At 37.7% G+C, this 24,557-nt stretch overlaps 1 protein-coding gene across 1 annotated transcript; it reads left to right on the forward strand.

Annotated features, from left to right (window-relative positions):
- The first annotated feature begins 287 nt into the window (after positions 1–287).
- LOC120105937 (N-terminal acetyltransferase A complex auxiliary subunit NAA15-like) lies at positions 288–23,181 on the forward strand. Its single transcript, XM_039118728.1, has 26 exons — positions 288–444; positions 2,456–2,534; positions 3,997–4,079; positions 4,213–4,362; positions 4,815–4,930; positions 7,477–7,582; positions 11,537–11,608; positions 11,791–11,906; positions 13,584–13,716; positions 14,555–14,632; positions 14,797–14,850; positions 14,957–15,027; positions 16,117–16,171; positions 16,266–16,361; positions 18,591–18,719; positions 18,825–18,907; positions 18,985–19,215; positions 20,094–20,226; positions 20,306–20,416; positions 20,759–20,890; positions 21,473–21,529; positions 21,630–21,727; positions 21,813–21,871; positions 21,950–22,061; positions 22,158–22,258; positions 22,404–23,181. The coding sequence occupies exons 1-26, from the start codon at positions 394–396 to the stop codon at positions 22,601–22,603; spliced, it is 2,706 nt and encodes a 901-aa protein (XP_038974656.1). The 5' UTR covers positions 288–393; the 3' UTR covers positions 22,604–23,181.
- Positions 23,182–24,557: the final 1,376 nt, after the last annotated feature.

Raw genomic sequence — 24,557 nt, forward strand, 5'->3', positions numbered from 1 at the left:
TCCCGTCATCAAATTCTTTTCAGGGACCAGATTAGCTCCGACGATCATCGGATGCAGCGATGGCTATGCGTGTAATGCAAGTGATGCGTCCGATTTAAGGGCGATGGGCGGCCGATGATCGTCGAAAGCGGTCCAGGAAATGTCGGACCGAGCCCCGCCCGGTCTCGCGAACCGGACCGTAAACGGGAGTCGATCGGGCTCTCCCTTTTCGTCGGTCGGTCAGCTTGGTTCTGAAGGGTAGTAGGGTTGCAGCCAGCCAGCCCATAATACTATTATTTACCCCTCGCTGCTGTCTGGAGGCCCAGTCTTTCTCCAAACACCTATCGCCCTCTTCCCTCCCCGCTCCACCGTTTCTCTCTCTCCGCTAGGGTTTCTGCCGCGCTTCCGCCCGCGATGGGGTCCTCTCTCCCCCCCAAGGAGGCGAATCTATTCAAAGTCATCGTCGTATGTTCCAATAACTCCCCCTCCCCCCTCTCCCTCACACTCCTTCTTGATTCTTTCTGGGTCGATCCAATCCGCATCGGTTCTTTCTCATCGCAATCGTAAGCTTTGTCTGTTTACAAGGAGTTGCTTCAGTCCAGTGTTTCTGACGGTTTCTATGCTAGGTTAATGCTTTCTTTAATGGAAAATTCGTTTCTTGAAGCTCTGCGGATTCTTGATTGCTATTGTAGCGTGAAACGATCGAATCTTGTTTATTGGAATTAGTTTGGAACTGATTTTTTGAGATCGAATCTTTTATAGCGAGGATCTTGATGCAAGAATGTTGTTTCAATGTATTTGATGCCGAATCAAAATTGGTCTTGGTCATGACATTTAAATATACACTGTCGAGTTTTGCATTCAATTTTTTTTCAGCCAGGTGCCGCAAGTAATGACAGAATGCATTCCACTTGGTTGGTGGTTTGCTTGTTCATTATGCCTTTGAAATCTTAGTTGGTATTGCATGCCCATCTGTTATTTGACGTACTATGAGATATAAAAGACAAAAGAAGTGCTCTTGCTGATTGTCAACATATGGAAGTTTCACCATGGGAGTATCACATTTTACTTAGGACCGCTCCCTTGCATGCACAACTCAATATTCGTATGGTAGAGAGAATTGAAATGCATGGTTAAACAGCTACAAAGAATTTCATGGAGTTGGTTCTGCGCTACTAATTTTGATTATGTATCCGCAGTGAAGGATTTATACACTACCATTTTTCCCAAATGAGCTCTTTTTTCTCCTGCAATTGAGTTGTTATTTTTTTTTTAAATTGCGGTGTTCACCCAGAATTTCTTGTTTTTCTTTCATAAATCTATTTTGTATATGGCCCAGAGCATGGTCTTTCTTGACCCTAATTTCTTTTGTATTGCTTTGTGAATATATCTCATCTTAGTCATCTCTATTTTTCCCTCCTTGTTGGAGAATTGTTTTGGCAGTTTGTTACTTGTTGCTAATAGCAGTTTCAGATATCCATTCAACCTCCATTTCTTTTCTAAAGCAGCTGGTTGCCTTCACAATGGCTCTGTCTAGAAGCAAGAAAACTTGCATGAACAAGTGCTTGGAGACATGTATTACAATTATCTTTAGTGTTACTTTATTGGCATTTAGTACAATGGTTCTAAACATTGAACTGTGACAGGTTTCTCAACCTAAACAGCACTCTGTATAAAATTACAATTTTAAAAAATTCCTTTTGTAGTCTTTGATTCTAGGCAGCAAGCAAAACCCTACTTCAAGCTGGAATGCTGAAAAAAGTTTATGGTAGAATGAGTATGAATATTGGACAAAAGCCATACTCAAGGGTAACTTAATGTTTCTTGTGTTCATCCATGTCATTAGTTTTTCCTCCTCTTTAGATTAAAGTACTTAACCTACCCACTTAGAGGGGGATAAGCCCAACAAGTGACCTCCATGTAGAAACAAAATTCAGAAAATACCAACAGAGATAAATAAGCCTATCTTAAGAAGATATTGGTAGTAAAATGCCATTCAATAATGATAGATCCTACAAGCTTGCCTGAAGAAGTCCTTTCCACAATATTGGTACTAGTATCTGTTGGAACTTCTGTGGTGAAATAGGGAGATTATTTGCAGACCACAAGCTATAATGGTACACCATGAATTTCTTATTGGAAAGGTTGGATTGACTTGTGAAAAGGGCATTAAAATCAATCTCTTATTTGGTTTGTAAGTGCTTTTCTGTAACTTCATCAAATTCTGGGTGCTACTTTCAACTGGTGCGCTACGAAGTTTCATTTACTCTTTCAACAGGGAATTCTGCACTTGTGCAATTCCCCTCTGTGGTTATATAAACAATTATAGAGACTAGTCCATTATAAACAAACTTCAGATCAATAAATTATAATTCATGGAACTGCTAACTTTGCTTAGCTGCTTATACATAGGCACACGCACATATACATATGTTACTTTGTCTTTTTATTTATCTATTTCTTTTTTCTAATGCAGAAATCATATGAAACCAAACAATACAAGAAGGGACTGAAGGCTGCGGATGCCATATTGAAAAAGTTTCCTGAACATGGAGGTATTCTTATAATTGCCATATAGAAAAGTTTTATTTTTTCCACTTGTAGTTTCTGTAGAGGTATTTTGGGTGCATATTCTTTTTGTATCAGTATTTTGAATGATGTTCTTGATACCTCGCAGTATGTTTTGGTTTATTTGATTCAAAAAAATTCTGTTTCATTGTTGGAACTCTATAAGTTTTCTGGGGGGATTTTATTCTAATGTGATGAAAAAGAAACAGAATATTCTGTTATCACGTGAATGCATTATTTTTTTATTGGATTTTCCTGTTGTATTTTGTAAGCAAACTTGTTAATTGCTATGTTAAAGAGCTAAATACATCAATATCCCACGCAACCTCCTATGTTATCTCTCCAGAATGTTCTCATTGTACTTCTTTGTGATTCAATATCTCTTACAGATAAAAGATCAAAAACACATTAAACATGAAATTCGTTGTTCTAAAGTTTGTTTGTTTAGTTTCTATTCCATCAGCTCGAAATTGACTTTGGTGTTTTGGAAAATGTAAATTTGATATATAAATGCAGAAGTGTAAGTCCTTTCCAAATATCGGAGGAGAATCTCTTTAACAAATGAGGCAAGGAAATGGAAAACATGCAGCTAGTTCATCCACAAGTGGAAATCAGATATTGAGGTAGTAGGGTGGAAATATTGGATGTCATTTGGGGAGAGGCTTCGTAGTGCTTGCGATAGGAGGATCAAGAAGTTATTTTTCGTTTCTTTCCACTAGGGGGTTGAGTAGGAAGCTGTCCTCCAAGTCTCCGATTATGAAACAAGAAGCAGAATTTTACAGAATCAGTCGGATATGCGTAGTTTGATTTTCTAAGTTGCAATTGTTTGAGTGATCCGAACAAATTCTGAAGCAGGTTTCCGGAAATAGTCTGGTTGATTCTTCAACCGTGAATGGCTTTTTGTAAGGTGGCATTTCTTAATTTGCTAGTGGCATATTGATTCTTTGGAACTGCTATGTGATGTCCACGCAAACTGAAATAATATGCTAAGGTGCAGCCTCTTCAGTTTTGTATTTGCTTAATGTTTTAGAGGGTTGCTGGAATAGTCGGGCACTACGGATATCAGGATACTTGTCTATAGTTTCTGTGCTGCAACTACATTACTGCTTAATGTTTCTGAAAATTGCATGCAAATCTTTCATGGAGGGTTTCAATCAAGCTTGCAGGACTTTGAAACTAAGTTGTCTTGTTTTTGGGTATAATGCTAATTTGTTTGAATGTTCTTGATGCACTTCAAGTGCTTAAACTATCTGCCTTTACAGTCTCTGCTCATCCTTTATGCCTTAAATAAAACCATAATATATCAATCTGAGAATTTCATATTATCACCAGTTGCCACCGTTTGTGCTAACATTTAGTTGGCAGCTCCTTAGTGCAATTTCTTTGTAAAATATTTTCATGTTTAATGCAATTTCATTGATGCATTCTTTTTTTCTTTTCTACTACTAGAAACATTGTCGATGAAGGGATTGATATTGAACTGCATGGATCGAAAATCTGAAGCATATGAACTTGTTCGCCGTGGCCTCAAGGTTCATTTACAGAAGTTACTTTTTTGATGCATTATATTTTCAATGTGACATCTCTACGGTTAATTTCTTTGCCTCCTTGCGGAAATATTTTTTATGAAACATCTCTTGGGTTAATTCTTTCACCTATTTGCAGAATGATCTTAAAAGTCATGTATGTTGGCATGTTTATGGTCTGCTTTATCGATCAGACAGAGAATACAGAGAAGCAATAAAATGCTATAGAAATGCTTTGAAGATCGATCCTGACAATATTGAAATTCTACGGGACTTATCACTCTTACAGGTGGGTATGGGAGGACTGACTTTGTTACTGTTGTATGAATTTTTTGTTTAGCAATAAGAATTTTCATTTGATTAAATGAACATGACGTTGCTCTTTTGCATTCCATCTTCATTGTGATTCTCCATATTGTAATATATAACTTCAGCAACAAGTCATGGTATTTCATGATATGACTTTAAGAAATCACAAATTTTTACTGTTTATTGTTTTTGTTGTTTTTCAGGTCACTATATAGCAGTAATATTTTCTAACTTGTTTTTATCTACAACTAGTAGTCTAAATATTTGTTATCCTCTCCTTTCTCCTTGAATGAAAATTTGAGTTACATCCAACTCACATCATAATTTATTGTATTTTATTCTGGCCTAGCAGAATCTTAATGGTTCAGACCAATTTGTTCAAATATCTGTTGCATTTGCTATTGCTGTTAAATACATCTGTCATTTCGACAGGCTCAAATGCGGGACCTGTCAGGGTTTGTTGAAACCAGACAGCAACTCCTGACGTTGAAGCCAAATCATCGGATGAACTGGATTGGATTTGCTGTTTCCCATCATTTGAATTCCAAGTAAGTTGTATTTCCATGCGTCATTTTTCTAACTAAAAGGTGGATATTGTTGTTCTAATTATTGAGCAAAAATCATGGTCATCTATTCTTTATAGGTTGAGGGAAACATTGATATTTAGCAACACTAGAATGTGTTTTCCTAAAAAATGGATTAAACTGTCTAACCTGTCTTGGTTTCAGTTATGAATTGAATCACCAAGTGTACTTGTTTTTAGTTCTTCTAGTAATTCAGAATCATGGTTAAGTCATTTTCTTGTTCTAGATTATGTAAAATGATTATAGATAGTAGATTTGAGCAGGAAGGGTACATGAAAAATACCTGTCGTTGATTCTCTTTTTATATAATTGAAGAGTCTTGCAGTATTATTAAGCTTATATTCACAAGCAGAGTGATCAAAAGAAAAAAGGACCAAAAACAAATTGCAGAATAATGAGAAATGTGAAACATTAGTCCAGTACACCTAAGAAATATATTACTTATTTCCTTGTTTAAAACTTTCCAGTTTTAACATATGGATAGCCAATTGAAAGCTTTACTTTCAGGTTTCAGTTGATTGCCACTGAATAAAATTTTATGATCTTCAAATGCTTCTTTTATCCTTCCAGATGGTCCATTGAACCACGTGTGGGATCAGTTCTGATGCTTTTTGTTTTTTGCTATGACGCATTCATACTTTTGTTGCTTCATGTTTGATTCATGCTTATGATTTTGGTTTTCTGCTTGGTCACAAGCTTGCACCACAGAGAACTATGGAGCAAATGATAAATGTAAATTTTAAAGAAACACTATATAATTAGCATAAATGGTTATGCATGATTTATTTTTAGGTGGATATTTATGGCCCTTGGCGGTAGCTCCCGCTCTCTTGCAGTTTTCACATTGCTTCTGTCAAGTATGGTATGATGAATGCCTTGTTTTATTTTTTCCATGTTCTTCACCAGCACCCGAATCATTATGGGTTGTGGAATTGCTCACTGAACTGTCCTTTTAATTTAGACAATTGCATCATAAAGTTTCCTAGTGCAACTGGTTAACATTTTCAACTTATTTGAGTCAAAAAGCTTGAATAATTATGTGGTCTTACTAACAGTGCATGCAGAAATAAAATTTACTAATGTGAATTTGCTATTGTTTCTATCATTGAAATTTTCTTGAGGGCAGCAGAGATTGTTTGGATCTCGTCTTTCGATAAGTGAGTCAGTTGCTTTCTGTAGCCATAATTCGATGTAACTAGCAGAAATAAGTACCTGAGGTCATCTAGATGTCAATTTAGTTTGCCTAGTGTACTAATTTTTTGATGTTATTTGTGAAATGTCATGTAGATTCAGCAGCAGCCATCAATTCTTATTCCCCAGCAGGAATGAAATTACCTTTTTTTGTGGATTCTGTATGACCTAAAGTCAATTCACTGGTGATCCCTTTGTCTTCTCCTTCTTCAATCTTCCTCCATTGTTGCACTTTATATTCAAAATCTTGCTGAATCTTACGAGGCTGCTACTTAATGCTGTGTAAAGCTACTGAGAAGTCTTGAGAATGCATAGATGACAAGCAGATCAAATCAAACTATTTTTGGTTTGTTTGATATTGTTAACTTGTTTAAAGATCATTTTCATAAAGAAATCTATGACCAGGCTAAAATTGAGCAAGGTGTTCTGAGTTTGGAGCTTGCCTGGTTGGCTGTGATTATTTAAAAAACAGTTGTTTTTTGGGCCTTTTGTTAATAATACTTTATGTAAAAAGAAAACTTGGTGGTGCTGGTGGTAATCAAATTCATTAAAAATGTTTTATTATTCTTCAGTAACACTTGTTAATCACTTTTTCTTTCTTGTTTTAATCATTGTAAACATGAAAAACATGGAAGGATCCCTTTGTGGAGACAGGGGAATGTTGTTAAAGGTTGCATTTTCTTGTTGAGCTAACACATTTGGTCGATTTTGTAGGAGTCCTTAAAAATGTTTCTGAATACTTTTAAATAGCAGTAGTAGTGCATGCAGTGATATATATTGTGGCTTCCATATTTATTGTGTCTGTAAATTGTTTGGTGTTTCTTGTTTACCTAGCATAATCTCTTGGAGAATCTTAGTTTCCTATCATTTTAATTCTTTATTTATCCCATATATGTGGTAGTCTAGCACCCATTTATGAAGGTTACATGAACTTTGATTTTTTTTATTCTTTATCATCATCTCCCAATCTTTGCTCCCCCCCACCTTTTTCTTACATAACTAATAGCCAATGAGGTATAAACTTGGGGCCTAGCATCCTCATTTAGTGCTTATACTGCTAACCCTATATTGGTGGTATTCACGCTACTAATGGTAGTAGTTGACTTGCACTGTTGTTCTTATGCTGCCCTATTGCCAAGGTCATAATGGTAGGGATTGTAAAATATCTTCAAGCATCCTATTACATTTTACCTTCTATATCACACAAACAGGTAATGTTAGAAATTAATTTTGATCCTTAATTATTGCTGACATGTTTTCTTCCACTGTAGGTTATACTATTGTCCTAATTATTTGTTGTTATTGTGCATATATTTTAGTGGTTCAAAGGCGATAGAAATCCTAGAGGCTTATGAAGGGACACTAGAAGATGATTATCCTCCAGAGAATGAACGTTATGAACATGGAGAAATGCTCTTGTATAAGGTAAATAATATGTTATTATGAACCCTTTTGTCTTCATTAACTTCAAGATCTTTTTTTTAACAAATGAAAGTAATGGCATAGATATTAATTTCCACTTTATCATAGGCTCACTAGCATTTTGCTACAAGCAAGATTTTAGCTATTAGCACGGTGCACAAGCAAGGGGTCATTGCTTGGTGTAATTGTAAATAAGGACTCAAGTCCCAGTAGGGTGTCCCGCATGACATCAAAATGGGGGATCAACCTCAATGTTGGGACAGGACCATCTCGTCATTATCCCACCGTCCTGATTGGCATGTCTTAAACCATTCTCTATCCCAAGTAGGGCTGGAAGTGGGCCGGGTCGGGCCACACCCCTACCCAAGCCCGGTCCGACATTTTTTTCCGGGCTTCGGGCCGGGCCGAGGCTCGAACAATTTTACAGGAACGAGGCCCGAGCCCGGCCCGAGCCCGTTTGGGTCAGCCCGTTTGGGCCATCTTGGCCTCCCCAACCTTATTCTCCTGGCAGAATCTCAATATCCTCAAGCTTCTGTCAACAGCTCTAGGAAAAGAGCTTGCCATCCTGTTAAGAAACTCAAAGGCTTCTTCCATGCTGCCTTCCTTGTAAAGCCCGTATAGAACACTATTATAAGGACTAATGTTGTCTCCATGTCCTCCTCTCTCCTCTTCCATCAAGCTCACAACCTTCAACCCATCTGCGACCCTCCCTCCAAAGCACAATCCTCGAATCAATGTATCAAAAGTTTCAAAATTTAGACTGATGCCATCCATCCTCATCTCTTCAAAGAGCTCCATAGCCAAGCTGAGCTTCCCCGACTCACAGAACCCAGAGATCAAGGAATTGTAGGTGTGCACATTGGGAAGAACTCCTTTATTGTCCATCTCCTTCAACACCCGCCGCCCCACCTGCCCTTCATCAGGATGCCGAAGGTGCGCTCGTCTCCGCGGACGCCGAAAGCTGCCATTTTTCAACGGAAGAAGTCGCGGGCGAGGTCGATGTCGTGCTGGACGAGGGCGTCGAGGACGGAGTTGAGGAGGCGGAGGGAGGGGGAGCGGTGGGGGCGGAGGAGGTCGGGGACGCGGAAGGCGCCGCGAGGGTTGCCGGCGCGGGAGAGGGCGTGGATGAGGGAGACAAGGGTGGTGTCGTCAGGAAGGGAGGGGAGGGCGGAGAGGAGGCGGAGGGCGGCAGTGGGGCGACCGGAGGAGAGGAAGGAGCGGAGGAGGGCGGTGGAGGCGGCGGGGAAGGAGGGGATGCGGGCGGCCCATCGGAAGATGCGGAGGGCGGCGGAGGGGGTCTTCTGTTGAAGGATGAGGCCGGTGAGGTCTTCTTCGGGGGTGGGAGTTGGGGCTGTGATTGGAGTGGGGAAAGAAGAGGAGGACGAGGAGGAGAAGGGTTTAGAGGGGAGGAAGGCTGGGAAGAGACGGCGGATATAGACTGGGGAAAGAGGAGATTTTGAGGGGTTGGGGAAGATGAGCATGGGACTCGGTATAACAAAATCCCCAATTCGGGCCGTGGACCGTGGTCAATTTCGGGCTGGCATTGGGCTCGGGCTTGGTTCGGGCCCGGGCCGGGCCAATGGGAAACCCGAGCCCAGCCCGAAATAAAATTGGGCTTAAGAAATTCATTGGGTCGAGCCCATAGCCCGGCCCGCAGGCGGCCCGACCCGATGGGCTTCGGGCTGGCCCGAGCCCGGCCCGAAATTCATTAGGTCGAGCCCATAGCCCGGCCCGCAGGCGGCCCAACCCGATGGGCTTCGGGCCGGCCCGAGCCCACTTCCAGCCCTAATCCCAAGTGTCGGGACGAGGCGAGACGGTAGCACGCCCCATTTCATAGGCAAACAGGGATAGCCCCATCCCATAGGATTTAAAATCTTGATTATAAAATGGTTGGACTGACAAGTACAATGGCATGGATTTGAGTTCTAGAGTAGCCATTTTCTGCCAAAAAAGAAAGCCAAATGTTAGGACTATAGACTGTTATGCCACCCTGCCTAGTACTAGGCATACCAGATAGTACCGAGTTGGAATCGGTGCGAAAATTATATTGAGGTTGGTATAGGTCCCGTATTGACCTATATTGAGCCGTACCGAGGCTCACTGACATGTGCTAAGATGTACCGAGGTGTGTACTGACCTATACTGAGATAAAAAGCGAGAAAAATAGCTCAAGATATGTATCGGTACAGGTGCATACTGTACCGTACCGACCTGTACTGTATTGAACCGGTAATGTACTGGTGTGGTACCCGATACCGAGATTGCAGATCTTGGTTAAAAGTGTTCCTAGTTCACCCCCCCTAACCTTGGATTGCTATGACTATAACTGGGTAACATCCTTTTTAGCACGGTGCACAAGCATGATGTCATAAAAAAGAGAGTGCATCTACATGTTCTAGTTCCTACGACGAGTTTGAATTTTTTTTTAGTTTATTGCAAATTGAATTAAATTTTTCATTATTGCACACCAAAATTTGATTGCAAATCGATACAATAGTTAAACCATATATCAAACCAAATTTATCTCTCATGATCAAGTAGCATGAACCATGGTATCTTTCATTATATAATTCTTTTCATTTTCCGTTTTTTTTAGGTGGCGACTCCATTTCTATTTTAGGGTCAAATTCACTTTTTGTCTGTCACCTTGATATCGGATATAGTACAGTTGACGGTTCACTACCGACTTAAACCCTAAGACCAAACTTGTGCCCTCTTAGAACAACAGCTCGCCATCGCCTCTCCCTCGCACAGACCCCTTGAACGACGGGAAAAACGGAGTTGTTGAAGTTTCATCTTATGGGAAGGATGAGAGAGCTGCTGCCAGATTCGTTCCCGCTCCTGATTACAGGAAATAGTGGTGAATGCTAAAGTCTGAAACATTGCTAGTGGAAGGTTCATCTTTGGAATAACACAAGCAAATGTATTATATAGATTGTACCTTACGGTGGTGTATCTAGTGGGCTAGGCTTGTGAAAAGGTGTGATGAATGTGAAATTAACTTTGAAGATTAGAAGAACTCCATACTCCATGAGTAGGTCATATTTGGCACATTTAGAGTCACATAGCTTTGGCAATTGATGGTGAAGTTCTCGAAAAATAAAGGATGTTGTCATTTGGTTTATGAGGATTACCATGAAGAACCTATTGAATAGAAACCTCAACATTTGGTGAGGTGGGCTGGACATTGTTCAGTCTGTTAGAGTAGGGATTTAAATGAAGGATCTAGAAAGGCAGATATGCAGACACGGCAAAATTGACATGCAATTTTTTAACATTATGATAGAATTTTGGTTTTGTTAACCGGCTCATTCAATATGTTACAGTGCTAATATGTTCTTGTCAACTTAGTCAATTTCTGATGCATACCATCTATGTTAGTTAAACTAACATACTTTATGAAGTTAAAAAGTTGAGGATGGGGCAGAAAATACTTCCATGACAACTTGCAGCGATCTTAAATAACCAGATATGCAAAACTTAACACACATGCCCATTTACAAGATTAGAAGCTTTTCAGAAAGCTTACTGCAAAATGGAATTGACCCCTAATGAACAAGAAATCTTCTTAAGGTTGGTTTATGTATCTTTTGCTGATATAAATTTGTAGGTTTTTTGCTGAAAGTTAGTCAACGAACTACTTGATTTTTACATCTTTGGATATCTATACAATGCATGATAATCTTTCGTTATGGGAAGTTTTGAACCTTTTAAGTTGATAAATGCATCCTCTACTTCGTGCATAAGTTGCAGTTCAATAAAATGTTTTATTGCCTATTAGTAGATTGTTTCCTGCATAGTCCACATTATTTGTATGTGGGGTCCCTTTTTTTTTTTGGTGTGTGTGTGTGTTGGGGGGGGGGGGGGGGGGTACAGTTTAGTCTTACATTGGTTCTTCTCTCTTCATCATAGTTATCCTGTGGATTTTCTGCTTGTACTTAAAGTAATTTTATGCAGATATCTTTGTTAGAGGAATGTGGGTTGCCCGACAAAGCGCTTGAGGAGATGCACAGGAAAGAGGCTAAAATTGTAAGTGCAGTTGTGATGCTACTTGAGTTATTGAATGTAAAATGCTGGGTTATGAACATGTTTAACAGTAAAGACAACATTGTTGCATATTAACCACTTCACTTAATAGGAAATAGCCGTTGCTGCAGCATATTCTTGTTATCTGATTATTTGTTAATACTGCTTTCTTGCTAATGCATCAGGTTGATAAATTAGCGTACAAGGAACAAATGGCTTCTATGCTAGTGAAACTTGGTCGCATAGAGGAAGGAGAAAAACTATATAGGTCTCTGCTATTTATGAATTCCGACAATTATAGGTAAGCTGTTTGGTTATTTCTCACTTCAGGTTGATGTGAGCTTTTAATTATTGATTCAGCTGATTAAAATTAACTCACCCTGAATGGGTGAAATGTTGTTTTTTGGTTTTTTTTCGTGGAATTGTTGTCTATTATAAGAGTGTTCTTACTTTTACTTATCGTGCAATAAAATCTACTTTTGCAAGTTTTTTATTAATGAAATTTCAGCAATTTTGAACTGGCTGCTAAATGCCTTTAGCAACTTAGCTATCTTTGGCACTGATTGATCCTACTGATGGTTGATCCTGCTGACGGTATTCTTAAACTTTTTTTAATCATTGTGGTTAATCTTCATATAGATAGAGGTGAAACCCTATGTTTATTTGCAAGACTTTTCACCATTGCTTGCTGTTTCTTTTCCTATTAGAGACTAAATTGTCAATAGTACCTCCAATGTCTCTTTCTTATGCCTTTTAATGATTTTAGTTGGGCTATCATGCATGACTGACTTGCCTTAACTATTAATTGGATGTACTGAAAGTCTGGAACGTTATGTTTTTTCCTTGACATGCTCTTCAAATATTTACCTAAAAATCATCATCAGAAGGATTGACCAAATCAAATCATGTAACCAATTGTGTGAACATAAATCATATATGTTTAATCTGTTTATCTGTCATGCCAATTGGATATGTAGATTCTGTGCACCTTCAGTACTTGTGCAGGTTTTTCTTCTTTATTGGTCAAACCTGTGAGTGAAAGGATAAAATTAGCTGGTAAGTGAGAAATTTGCAAATTGGAAATATTAGATTTTCTTAAAGAAAAGGTGGATAACACACCCAGCATATTGGCTTCAGGAAGACAATAGGGCTGGAAGGAAAGTATTCTGTTAAAAAAACCAGCATGAACCAATTCTAGTGAGTCTCTCAGTAAGTGGGAGTACTAGTGGAGTAGTTGAATTACCTTAAAGGTATTTAGAATTCTTTATGCTACGTATTGTATCTTGACTCAGTTAGTTGCACTCACGCCAGATTAACGTGAGTGACTGTTTTACCCCCCCCCCCCCCCCCCCCCAAAAAAAAGGTATTTAGAACCAAGTGCATAAACACTGCTGTTTGAGAAACATCTGTGTGGGTTAATCCAGTCCATGGTGTGCCACACTGGTGTGAACCGTCCTATTTCGGGTGCACCATACCGTTCCAATACTATATTTGAGACTCAGTATGGGAGGCCGAACCGATTCCCATATCGATTGTACCGATACTGTACTAGAGTGGTACCAGTATGGGCAGTATGGGGTCCGGTATCGAAATGGCGAACCTTGGTCCTATCAGTCATCTGCAGTTAATTGTTAACTTTCTATGACATGACATATTTTTATGAAGCAGTCATCTCATTCCATGGATGTTTTTTTCTTTTTTTCCCTTGTAGAGAAGGGAAATCGGTAAGGTGGTCTTGTGAAGCTCTCGTTAGCATTGGGTGCTCAAGCTTGATTTTTTTTTTCTGTTGTTACTGTTACAGTAGTTCTACTTTAATTGTTATATAGATATGCACGATATTGCTCAATGAAGTGGAACTGTCAAAGGACTGAAGTTTCTAGGTTTAAGGCTACAAAAACAATCAAGCATGATCTTGGGAAGCACTAGTTGAAAGTGATAACTGATAATTTACTGATCGATGTTACTTATTTTTATTCAGGTATTTTATGGGCCTGCAAAAGTGCCTTGGTTTATATTCTGAAAGGGGTCAATATACATCTGATGAAGTTGAACGGTTAGATGCCTTGTATAAATCACTTAAGGAGCAATACAGTTGGTCATCTGCTGTCAAGGTAAACTGGTTACTCATTCATTATCTTCAGCCCAGGATCCTGGTCTTATTTTGTGCACTGCTTATGCTGTTTTAACTCAATACTTGTATTACTTCAGAAGATCCCTTTTGTTTCATGTTGGAGAGTTCTGCCCTATTTATTGTATTCTGACTACCTGTCATGGTTGCTGATTGTAAACTATGATTTCATATCAAATTTTTGGATCACATATTCAATCAAAGCAACAACCTATTTAAAACACATTCTTTAATTATCAACTTATTTCACTTGAAGTGAGTGAGAGTCGCACAAGATATTCTTATCAAAAGGAAAAGCTCAAGGTATTCCTTGTTGCAGTATGTAATAGCGTACTACTAGATTAAAAATTTTGATGCAAAGAATGGCTGCATTAACTTTGATCCGGTGATATCTTTAGGTAATTGCTTCAAAAGAAAAAAATGGATGTGTTAGAACATGTAGGAAGATAGGCAAAATTTTAATTATTGCAAATACTTTGTGTTTGTGGTAATTTGATACTTCGTGCATGTTACCATTATCAGTGATATTCTAGAATTTAAATTATAGGCCAATTATTGTGAGTTTTGTAAGGGCAATGTCTGCATGAGTATTACAAGCAAAGTAGTGAATGCCTAACACAAGGATAATGGTCGTGTTTTCGTATTCTGTCATTTTCTGCAGTTTCTTGAACCAGATAGGTGAGCCTCTCATCTTGAGCAACACTTGCCTTTTCCTTTAATCTGTACTACAGTTTTCCATGTAATTCCTGTCTTTCAATCTGGGCAATATTCTACTCATAATTACCATAATATGTAGTGAGTCCCCCTTTTTTTTGGCTCAGCGAATACCACTTGATTTTTTAGAAGGTGACAAATTTTGGGAGGCAGCAGACTTCTATATTAGGCCTCTACTAACTAAGGTAATAGGGGTTTTGCTCTCATAAATTTATTTTAATTGTATGCACTGTTTTGTACTGAATTATGTTGCTTTTTGATTTGAGTATTTCTCATCACTCCACTGTCTTTCTATTATACATATTGTAAACAATTATAGCTGACAGTCATTTCTTCTATACTCATTCAGGGTGTTCCTTCATTGTTCTCTGATCTTAGCCCATTGTATGACCACCCTGGAAAGGTTTGCTGAGTTGTTTGTCATGCAGCATAAAGTATTAAAAACACAGAATTGTAGATTATACAAAGGAAAGCTTAAGGTGTGATGAATTTCTGCACGTCCTTGGCAGGCATGCATTCTTGAACAGTTATTCCTTCAGCTGGAAGATTCTATTAAAAAGACAGGATGCTTTCCTGGAAGGTAATCCTGGGACTGCTGTTATGTCAAGGTGCTATTAAAATCATCGTGAATTTACATTTAAATTAACTTCCGATCTTTGAATTGGATGGTGGAACTCTATCATGTTGAGTTGATTTAGTTTGGACCCTTGAAGGTATCATCTTATTCAATCAAAATGGTAACAAATTTTGAGGTTGAATGAACTGTAGTCTGTTCAAATCGTTTAGTCATAAGTAGTTACCTATGCTGTTGTATGATATGTCCAAGACATCTGTATTTCTAACATGCCAAGAGAGTCACTATGAGTTTGTTGCATGTATTTGAATGCCATCTTTTCATATGCCTTAAAATTTGAGAGGAGGCAACTGCAAAATTTGGTTTGAGTTTTATAATTGATGAGGCTGTTAATGCAGTCAGATGCATTAGGATGCGGCTCACGAGTAGTTAGTTCGGCATCCTTTCAGATTCTATCATTTATATCACATAAATTTGCAACCTCAGTAATCTTGCTTCAAAATTTTTCCCAGAATAATTACAAATTATAGATGTTCATAGATCATTTGTTTTGTAGCAAATTTAGGAAAAGTGTGTTAAAGATGTGCCAGTAGTAGCATAATTAGTTACTAGGCTACTAGCAAATTTTTTGGTTACGTGCGTCAAATGCTATAGTATAGCTGGCCAACTTACAAATGGTAACTCATACTTGCTTTGAAGGCTTTGGAAAAAGAGAGGATGCGGGCCATGATATTTGTTGAAAATTTGAAATGGTGAGAAAAGTATAGAAAATTTCCTGATGGATCACGTTAAAAAATACCTGTCGAGATGTGTTTGATGAGAGTCATTTAAATGGTTCTGATTGTTATGATATTAATGACAGCCAGTAGTGTAAATACGAAATCTATGTTATGTATTCTGTTCTTAAATTGGATTCTAACTAATTTTTGAGCCCAAGAAGTTTCTTGATAACTATGGTCCATTCACCATCTTCTTAGAACTCACTGCTTAATCTCTGCCACTTCTTTTATGTTCCGTTGAGATTCATATGTTTAAACTGCAAGATGCTTAAAATTTAAATTCGCAAAGAGATTCTAATTCTTATTCTAATCTTAGGACCCAAAAGGAGCCGCCTTCAACACTAATGTGGATTTTGTTTTTGATTTCCCAGGTTTGGCTTTTGTTACTCTGTGACTTTTAACTATATTTTTGTGACAATTTATGTAGTACGTATTCTTATGCTATGGGCCATTGTATTGGTGCAGCATTATGACAGGAGGGGCCAACATGATATCGCACTAGCTAAAATTGATGAGGCTATCGAACACACTCCAACTGCTATTGATTTATATTCTGTTAAGGTCTGTAAACTTTATTTTTGAGTCATCAATCTTTCTCAAAATTACCCATCATTCTTGACAATCTATTGTTTTGTAGTATCTTCTGAATGAACAGTGTCCTTATTTCCATGTGCAAGTATCTTTATTTAGTTAAATCTGTTCCAGTGATTTGTTGTATTTGTGTTCTAAATCCTGCATAATGCATATATTGTAATAAAACAATGACTCATTCTGCACTCATAAGAAATTCAAATTTCAAAGGTTCCAGTTTGAATAATAATCACTCATTGGAAGTCTTGCATATCTTGTACATGCTCTGCAGAACTTGATAGGTGACAATTTCTATGTCCATGCTTCTACCTTCTCCTTTGGGCAGTCGTTGGTGTTGTCATACTGGCAAAAAAACTTGTATTCACTCTGCACTATTTAAAAATGAAGTACTAGTATTAGATTCCGTAAGCATTTGTGATGAATTTTGCTGAAGTTTTTCAGATTTCCAGATTTTTACCTGTATTAAGAAATTTGCAAGCTATTTTATTCCTTTTTGGGTTAATCCAAACTCTTTCTAAATTTGTGATGAATTTGCCGAAGTTCTGCCGATTTACAATTTTTACCTCTAGCTGAACTATTCTTGAATTGGAAAAATGTCATTATTAGAACCTTGCTGCAGGGCCCTATCACTCTTGGCCAATTCATTGCTGCTTGCACATATATGACTAGGAATACTGTCTTGCACAAGTGTCGCTCCGAACTGTAGCCTGTGGATTCCTAATGAGCCAGAAGTTTGGAGAATGCAGTGTAATCAAGTGCACACCTCTTCATGCCACTGCATGGATCTTGCTTGTAATCTCTAATGACCGAGATAATCAATTAATGAAAACCTCTTTCTCTTATCAGAATCATTGCATGAGAGCATCACTGCCTCTTCCAGCGTGATATAAGGTTTCAATAACACTAATAAACCTGAAGCACAATTCCTCGAAAACAATTATCGTAACAATCATTGTTAGTTCTTTTTTGCATTAACAAAAATGTGAGGTTTATTTTAAAATAAAATATTCGACAGCTTTAGTGGCTATTATTAGTAATTCTGCAAAATAAAAAAATAATAATGATTGCTGACTATGCCATTATTAGTTGAATTAATAACTAATAGTGTTGATGATAGCCACATAATGTGCATTTTTTAAATGCCTGATGTGAAGGAAAAGGAGGTGACAGAAAATATTATGATGATTTTTACTAACTTTTGTGGACACTCAAAACATTTTTAATCAGAACAAGAAAGTATTTTGTTTTATCCTTGTGAACTACGTTATCAATTTATAACACTCTGTTCATGAGTTTATTTATGTCATTACTGTGTGGTTAATTTAAAAGTGTGTTAGATGTACATCAATGTATTGGTCGCACAACCTTCTGATGTGTTGGTCTTAAATAACTGATGGTGGGGTTCGCATGGAGCACAATTCATGATATTGTTGGTGTCTCTTGCTTGTAGATAGGACAATTTTATGGTATAATGATTCTTATAGTTTGGAGATATCCTGTTATATTATATGCATAATGAAAATCTAAGAAATAATTTTAGTTTAATTGGTATTTCATCACCATAATCCTTACATTATGTTATAACTAGTGAAAATCATTGCAATAGCATTTTCCCCCAAAATCAGTCATATACAATAACAAAATAATATTACATAATTGTAGAGTGTAGACTGTTAATTAGTTAGTTAAACTTTGATTAGATTTATATTTTCACATGCTCCTCTACCTGCACGTGCAGCATGTGCCAAGCTACTAGTCTGATAAAAACAGGGAGTTTTCACCGCAAAACTAAACCTTAAGTTCTAATTGATCTCTTTAAAAAAAATTAAAATTGAACTGGCATTAGACATATTCTGCAAGATATTAAAATGGAACTGATTAAGAACCCTCCACAATGAGGTTTGGCCATTACATCTTATATGTCTCCTTTTGACATCATAGTTCAGCCCATCTGAATTCATCTGAGCTACTCTATAAGTCTTTCTATGTTTTGATTTTCTTATTGATCATGGATCATTTAATTTCAACAATCTCGAGAAGTCAGGATCATGGTTTGGAAGTTTGGCAATCATAATACACTACTAGATGGTAATGTACTTTGTCATGTGCTTATATGACAAGTAAATTGATGTTAATCTTTTACTTAGAAATAGCAAATCAATCATCTTGTACATTAACATACTATATTTGTCATCACAGGGAAGAATATTAAAGCATGCAGGTGATTTAGCTGCTGCTGCTGCTTTGGCAGATGAAGCTAGGTCTATGGATCTTGCTGACCGTTACTTAAACAGTGAATGTGTCATGCGCATGCTTCAGGCTGATCAGGTACATTGAAAGATCCAAAACCAAAGATCTTCTGCCTACTATGTTGTGCGGTTCTTGTCTTTCTTATGTGGAACTAAATTTTCTTGAAATCTTTGGTTGATTAAGGTTGGGTTAGCAGAGAAAACTGCTGTGTTATTTACAAAGGATGGAGATCAGCACAATAACCTGCATGACATGCAATGCATGTGGTGTGTTGTTGTTACTTTATTTGCCAAGTTTTAGTTTTCTTTATGTTATTCTTATATGATTCATGTGTTGTGGGAAGGTATGAACTTGCTTCTGGCGAGAGTTACTTTCGTCAAGGTGATTTGGGGCGGGCTCTGAAAATGTTCTTGGCTGTTGAGAAACATTATGCAGACATGACTGAGGATCAATTTGACTTCCATTCTTACTGTCTACGTAAAATGACCCTGCGTGCCTATGTGTCGATGTTGAAGTTTCAAGATAAGTTGCATTCACATGAGTACTTTCATAAAGCCGCAGCAGGAGCTATCAGGTGAAGCTGCCATTTAGTATAATTTAGTTATTTATTTAACTGAACTCTTGAATGTATACTGCTAAGATGCACTTTCTAATGCCTCAACTTTCCTATTCACTGTAATCTTGATTGTTAGCAATGAAATTTTTGGTAATCTTTGTCTCATTGCCATCTCATTTATCGACAATTGCAATCCGATTTAGTTATGCTATGTGCTTGTATCTTAATTAGTTCTATATGCTTCCCTTTTTTCTAAAGAATATGGTGGTCATTCACCACTACTCAGGTTTGAACCTGAGACCTCTCACTTGCTGAGGAAGGTACCAACCATCTGAGATGACAGTTGTTGGCAATCAGTTCTGCTTGCTTGAGATTAAATTTACTTGTATGTTATGTTTTCTCTCCTCATGTCAGCTGCCCTTTTTTTGTGTGCCCAGGTATATTTTAGCTGCATGTTGTCTTGCTATGGCTAATGTCTTTAATGAAGTATTGGTCGTGTTTCACATTCTTATTTCTTTCCATTTATTCCCTTGCAAGCATCTAGTCTCATTTCTCATATTTTTCTTCTATAAAATGTTTTGGTTCTTGGTACATAGTTTGTCTTTTAAAATGTATGATGTGCTGAAATTTGGATTAAAAAAGAATAGGGGGTATAATTTTCTTGTTCCATATCTTTAGGAGGTTACTTGAAAATATTCCTAGTTTGTTCTCTATGAAAGAAAATGCTGAATGTAGAAGGCATGCTGTTGCTCATTGGAGTCATTAATTATGCTATATGATACTGGATGCTACTTCAGTTTGCTTATGCTGTAGTGTTGTGTGTTTTTGTGTAGTTCTGTCTTATCATTCAACTTTTAGAAAATGTGATTAATTATATATTACTTATGTAAGTGTAGATGCTATATGAAGTTGCATGATTCTCCAATAAAGGCAACAACAAAAGAGGGCGATGATATGTCAAACTTGCCTCCTTCACAAAGGAAGAAACTGAGACAAAAACAAAAAAAAGCTGAAGCTCGTGCAAAGAAAGTAATATTGCCACTCTTTTTTGTCTTAGAAATTTTACAATCTAGCTGTTTTCTGTGATAATATTCTCGACATCTTTTAGGAGGCTGAAGAAAAAACTGAGGAGGAAACAACTTCTGGCTCATCAAAGTCTGGAAAGCGACAACATGCCAGACCTGTTGATTTAGATCCTCACGGGCAAAAGTTATTGCAGGTAATTGTTAATGTGGATTTTTGGTTAATCTGAGTTCCATGGTGTGTTACTCATGCTGAAAAGCCTCCTCCATCCCCTTCTTTGGTGTGGATTTGAAAATACAAACTACTTCTGCGGGATCAAATGTCTTACACCACTGGACCTGTAGCCAGCCAGTGGTTAATTCTGAATTTTGTGTATATATATATATATATATATATATATATATATATATATATATATATATATATATATACAGTAAGTGAGGCAGTTGGCACTCAAATTATCAGGTTAATTTCAAGTGGTTGGCATCGGATGGTTATCATCTGAATAAGTGTGTTGATACATTATTTTGGAAGGCAGGTCGAGGATCCATTATTGGAAGCTACAAAGTATTTGAAGTTGCTCCAAAATAACTCTGCAAGCTCATTAGAAACACACATTCTTTCTTTCGAGCTAAACATGAGAAAGCAAAAGATTTTACTTGCTTTTCAGGTAACTCCATATTCAATGGCAAATATTGAACTCTCATTCCTTGATACTTGATACATGTTCTTCAAGATATGTATATGTATGTATGCAGTTATTCACCAAATCTCTTTAGACCTTGATATTTACGCTTCTTCCAAATGATTGGAAATGTATTTACTTGTATTTAGATTGTTTCAGATATTTTCTTAGGTACCTGTTGAAATGAACTAAGAAAAAAACATAAGTATGCCACATCTGTTGTTGTACAATTGATTAATGTAGCCTGAGTTATCTATCTAGTGAGTCTGTGTGATGGAAAGAGCAAAATTTAGGTGTCAACAGCTGAGATATCTAGGCTCAGCTGTAATCTTTGATGTTTGCAAGTTCTGACCAAGAAAAGAGGAAAACAGAAGCAAATCCTGAATCAGGTTCATTTGTCTATTGAACTTGAGTTCAATCAGTCACGTCTCCTGTTGTATCAAACATGCTAAGACTTGCGTGTACTTGTCATATCTTCCATCACATTGACCGAGGCATTACTTTATGTGAACATATAACTAAATCTTTTATTTTAACTCTTTTATCTTAATGCTTGTATATTTTCAGGCTGTCAAGCAGCTGCTTAAGTTGGATGAGAACAATCCTGATTGCCATCGGTGTTTGGTATGTCACCCCAGAAGTTATTATATAAGTTTCAGTGTACCTAAATCTTTTAAAGTTCTCTGATTACTTCCATGACGTATCTGGAAATGATTTTTCACAGATAAGATTCTTTCATAGAGTTAGCAGTTTTCCTGCCCCAAAAACTGACACACAGAAACTAATTTGGAGTGTCCTAGAATCGGAACGACGAGACATAAGGTTATCACTGCAAGCCCCTTTGTTGTTACGAATTTGCCTTTTCTTTTGGAATGTATGCGAGTATTCTAGCTTTTTTCTTTTGCAGCCAGTTGCATGGGAAGTCACTTATTGAAGTTAACCAATCCTTCCTTGAGAATCACAAAGGTTTTGTTCTTGTGCCGTATGTGTTTTCTTAGATTATAATCCCATAGTGGTATTGATTTAATTTGTATGGAAAAACAGATTCTTTGATGCATAGAGCTGCAGCTGCAGAAATGCTACTTGTTCTGGAGCCAGAAAAGAAGCTTGAGGCAATTAAGCTAATTGAAGATTCGACAAACAAACTGGCACCAGTGTAAAGTTCTCTCAAATTGTCAATAATCATATATTCAACATAGATTCTGCAAATTTTGAAGCAAAAACGAAATGATCCTTGAATTCTCGTTAGCAGAGATGGGGCACAGGGACCAGTCAGGGAATGGAAACTTGATGACTGTATTGCAGTCCACAAATTGCTTGAAACAGTATTTATTGATGAAGATGCTGCTTCCAGTGAGTGCCTCAATGCATGAAGTTCATTAAGTCTTCTATATTCATGCTGCAATATATTTAAAATTATAGGAGTTTGATTGTGAATATGTTTACTAGGTACAGAATATCTTTCTACCTTTTGCTTATTTTTTTTTTTCCTCTGTAGGATGGAAAGCACGATGTGCAGAATATTTTCCATACTCAACATATTTTGGAGGCTGCAGGAGCTCAGTTGTTTCTTATTCTTTAAATCACAACGTACAGAATGCACCGGAAAATGGAGTTCTGGCCTATCAAGAAGCTAAAAAAGAAGAGACTCGCTCGTTGAATGGGAAATTGCATGCCTTTAAGGACCTGACCATTTAATAGTATGGCATGCTCTCTTTGGCTAACACCTGCACTGGAATTAAAGGGGCTTGATTGATACACAGAGCAAGCATTGCACTGGTGGAATCTGCCGCATGCAGGGAAGAGAAATCACTTTGGAACAGAAGAATGATCTTGCAAGAGCACCGCTCTGGGACTTTTGTCGGCGCATTGCTGTAGAGTTATGTTGTTGATTTGAGACTAACATCTCAAATGGCTCTTTGTATTACGCTCATTAGTCTGTTCCAAAATTGTATTATTATTTAGCATTGTGAAAATGATGAAGAGGGTCTTTACCTTTCTTCATTCAATCAGCGATTTGGCCATGGTGAGGGTACAGTAGCTTGGAGCTTTTTATGTCCGCAGGTTCAGCGGTCAGACAGCTTGAAGCATAATATTCTTTAAGCCGTGGGTTGGTGCTAATTATCCGGTTGTACTCAGCACTTCATATGGACCACTATTTTTATGTGACCTGTGTTGCTATTCAATTAAAAATTTTGGCATAAACTCTGTATTACTTAATTTGGTCTAAAAAGATGAAAAAAACGTGATACTCTGAAATCTGATTTACAAACGCAGAGGCATGCATTCGTCATTCCTGTAGACGATTTTCTTAGTACATACTTGTGGCAATGCTTGGATTGAATGTATAATTTTTTGGATCAGTGGCACCAAAGCTGGTGGGATTAGCCTGTGTATTTCATGGATGATATCTTCTCCAAGAGCAGATGCATGAACTATAATTAGCAGGCTGCTTGGAGATGAATTATTCCTAGAGTAGAATGAAATTGGTATAGTTTTGCTGCATTAAGCAGGCTTAATTTTTGCCTGCAGTCTCTTCCAAAGCGTATTTAATCTCTCGCTCTCGCCCGCACCCACCCACCCCCGGTGCCGTCTCTCGCTATCTGGCTCTCTCTTCTGTGGAAACATCTCGCTCTTGCTTGCTGGCTCTCTCTTCTGTGGAAACATCTCGCTCTTGCTTGCTGGCTCTTTCCACATTGTCATTCAACAGTAAGAGCAGGAAAGCCTTAGCCATGGGACGCTATTGTCTAATTTTCTGTGCATGTATGTATCCTGATGGTAAGTACATGTTAGGATTGGGGGTATCCAAGGTGATGCATATGGATGAAACGTCACATGATTCAGATGGTTTTGGAAAATCATAGGCTAATGTATCGGCTGTCATAATGCTGGGAAACCATTTATTTACCTTTTTTTTCAGGTATAGCGACAGTATTTAAATCTTTCGATCATTGTTGATGTTTTGGGTGTAGATTGTCAATCTTAATGTTTCATCATTATAATTTGCCTACAGGGCATGCCTAGGAATTATTAAGGGGAAACCAATTGAAGTATCAAACTGGATCCGCGCGTGTTCTTGAAGCCTGGTTGGGTTCTGACGAGGCTTAGGAGTGGTTAGCTGTCTTGTTTTGTGTCCAAGTATATGGATTTGTTCTTGATCTGCATGCATATTGCTTATCAGACAAGTGAAATTCCAAAGTCCTAGTTGCTGATCTCAACTTGGCGGTTTAGACATGTTTCCTCCTCTACTTCTGCAAAAGATCCTGATGCTTATTGCTTATGAGCTATAGGCTGGATCCAGTTAAGCCTAATTTGTGCAGAAGGATCTGGTACTATGATTGTTGTGATCCTCCATCCGTAACGCAGACTCGTTGGAGAGCAGGTGGTTGGAGTAGATGCATTTCTGAATATCTACATGCCGATACCATAAAATTGGACCTGACCAAATCTCACAGTAGATGATGAGTCTAGACTCAAGCTGGGCCATATCATGTTAGACCTGCAGGCAAGCTTCAAACTAAATACATTTTCTAGTACCCAGTTTTGGTGTTAATTTGCATTAGTTGTCATTATTTCTAGCAGAAATTTAGAACAAAAATCTTTTTGTGCACACACCAGAAAATATCGAATAGGGTGAGCTCCCTATTTTGCT

Source organism: Phoenix dactylifera, unplaced genomic scaffold (genome assembly GCF_009389715.1).
Source record: "Phoenix dactylifera cultivar Barhee BC4 unplaced genomic scaffold, palm_55x_up_171113_PBpolish2nd_filt_p 000402F, whole genome shotgun sequence".
NCBI lineage: Eukaryota > Viridiplantae > Streptophyta > Magnoliopsida > Arecales > Arecaceae > Phoenix > Phoenix dactylifera.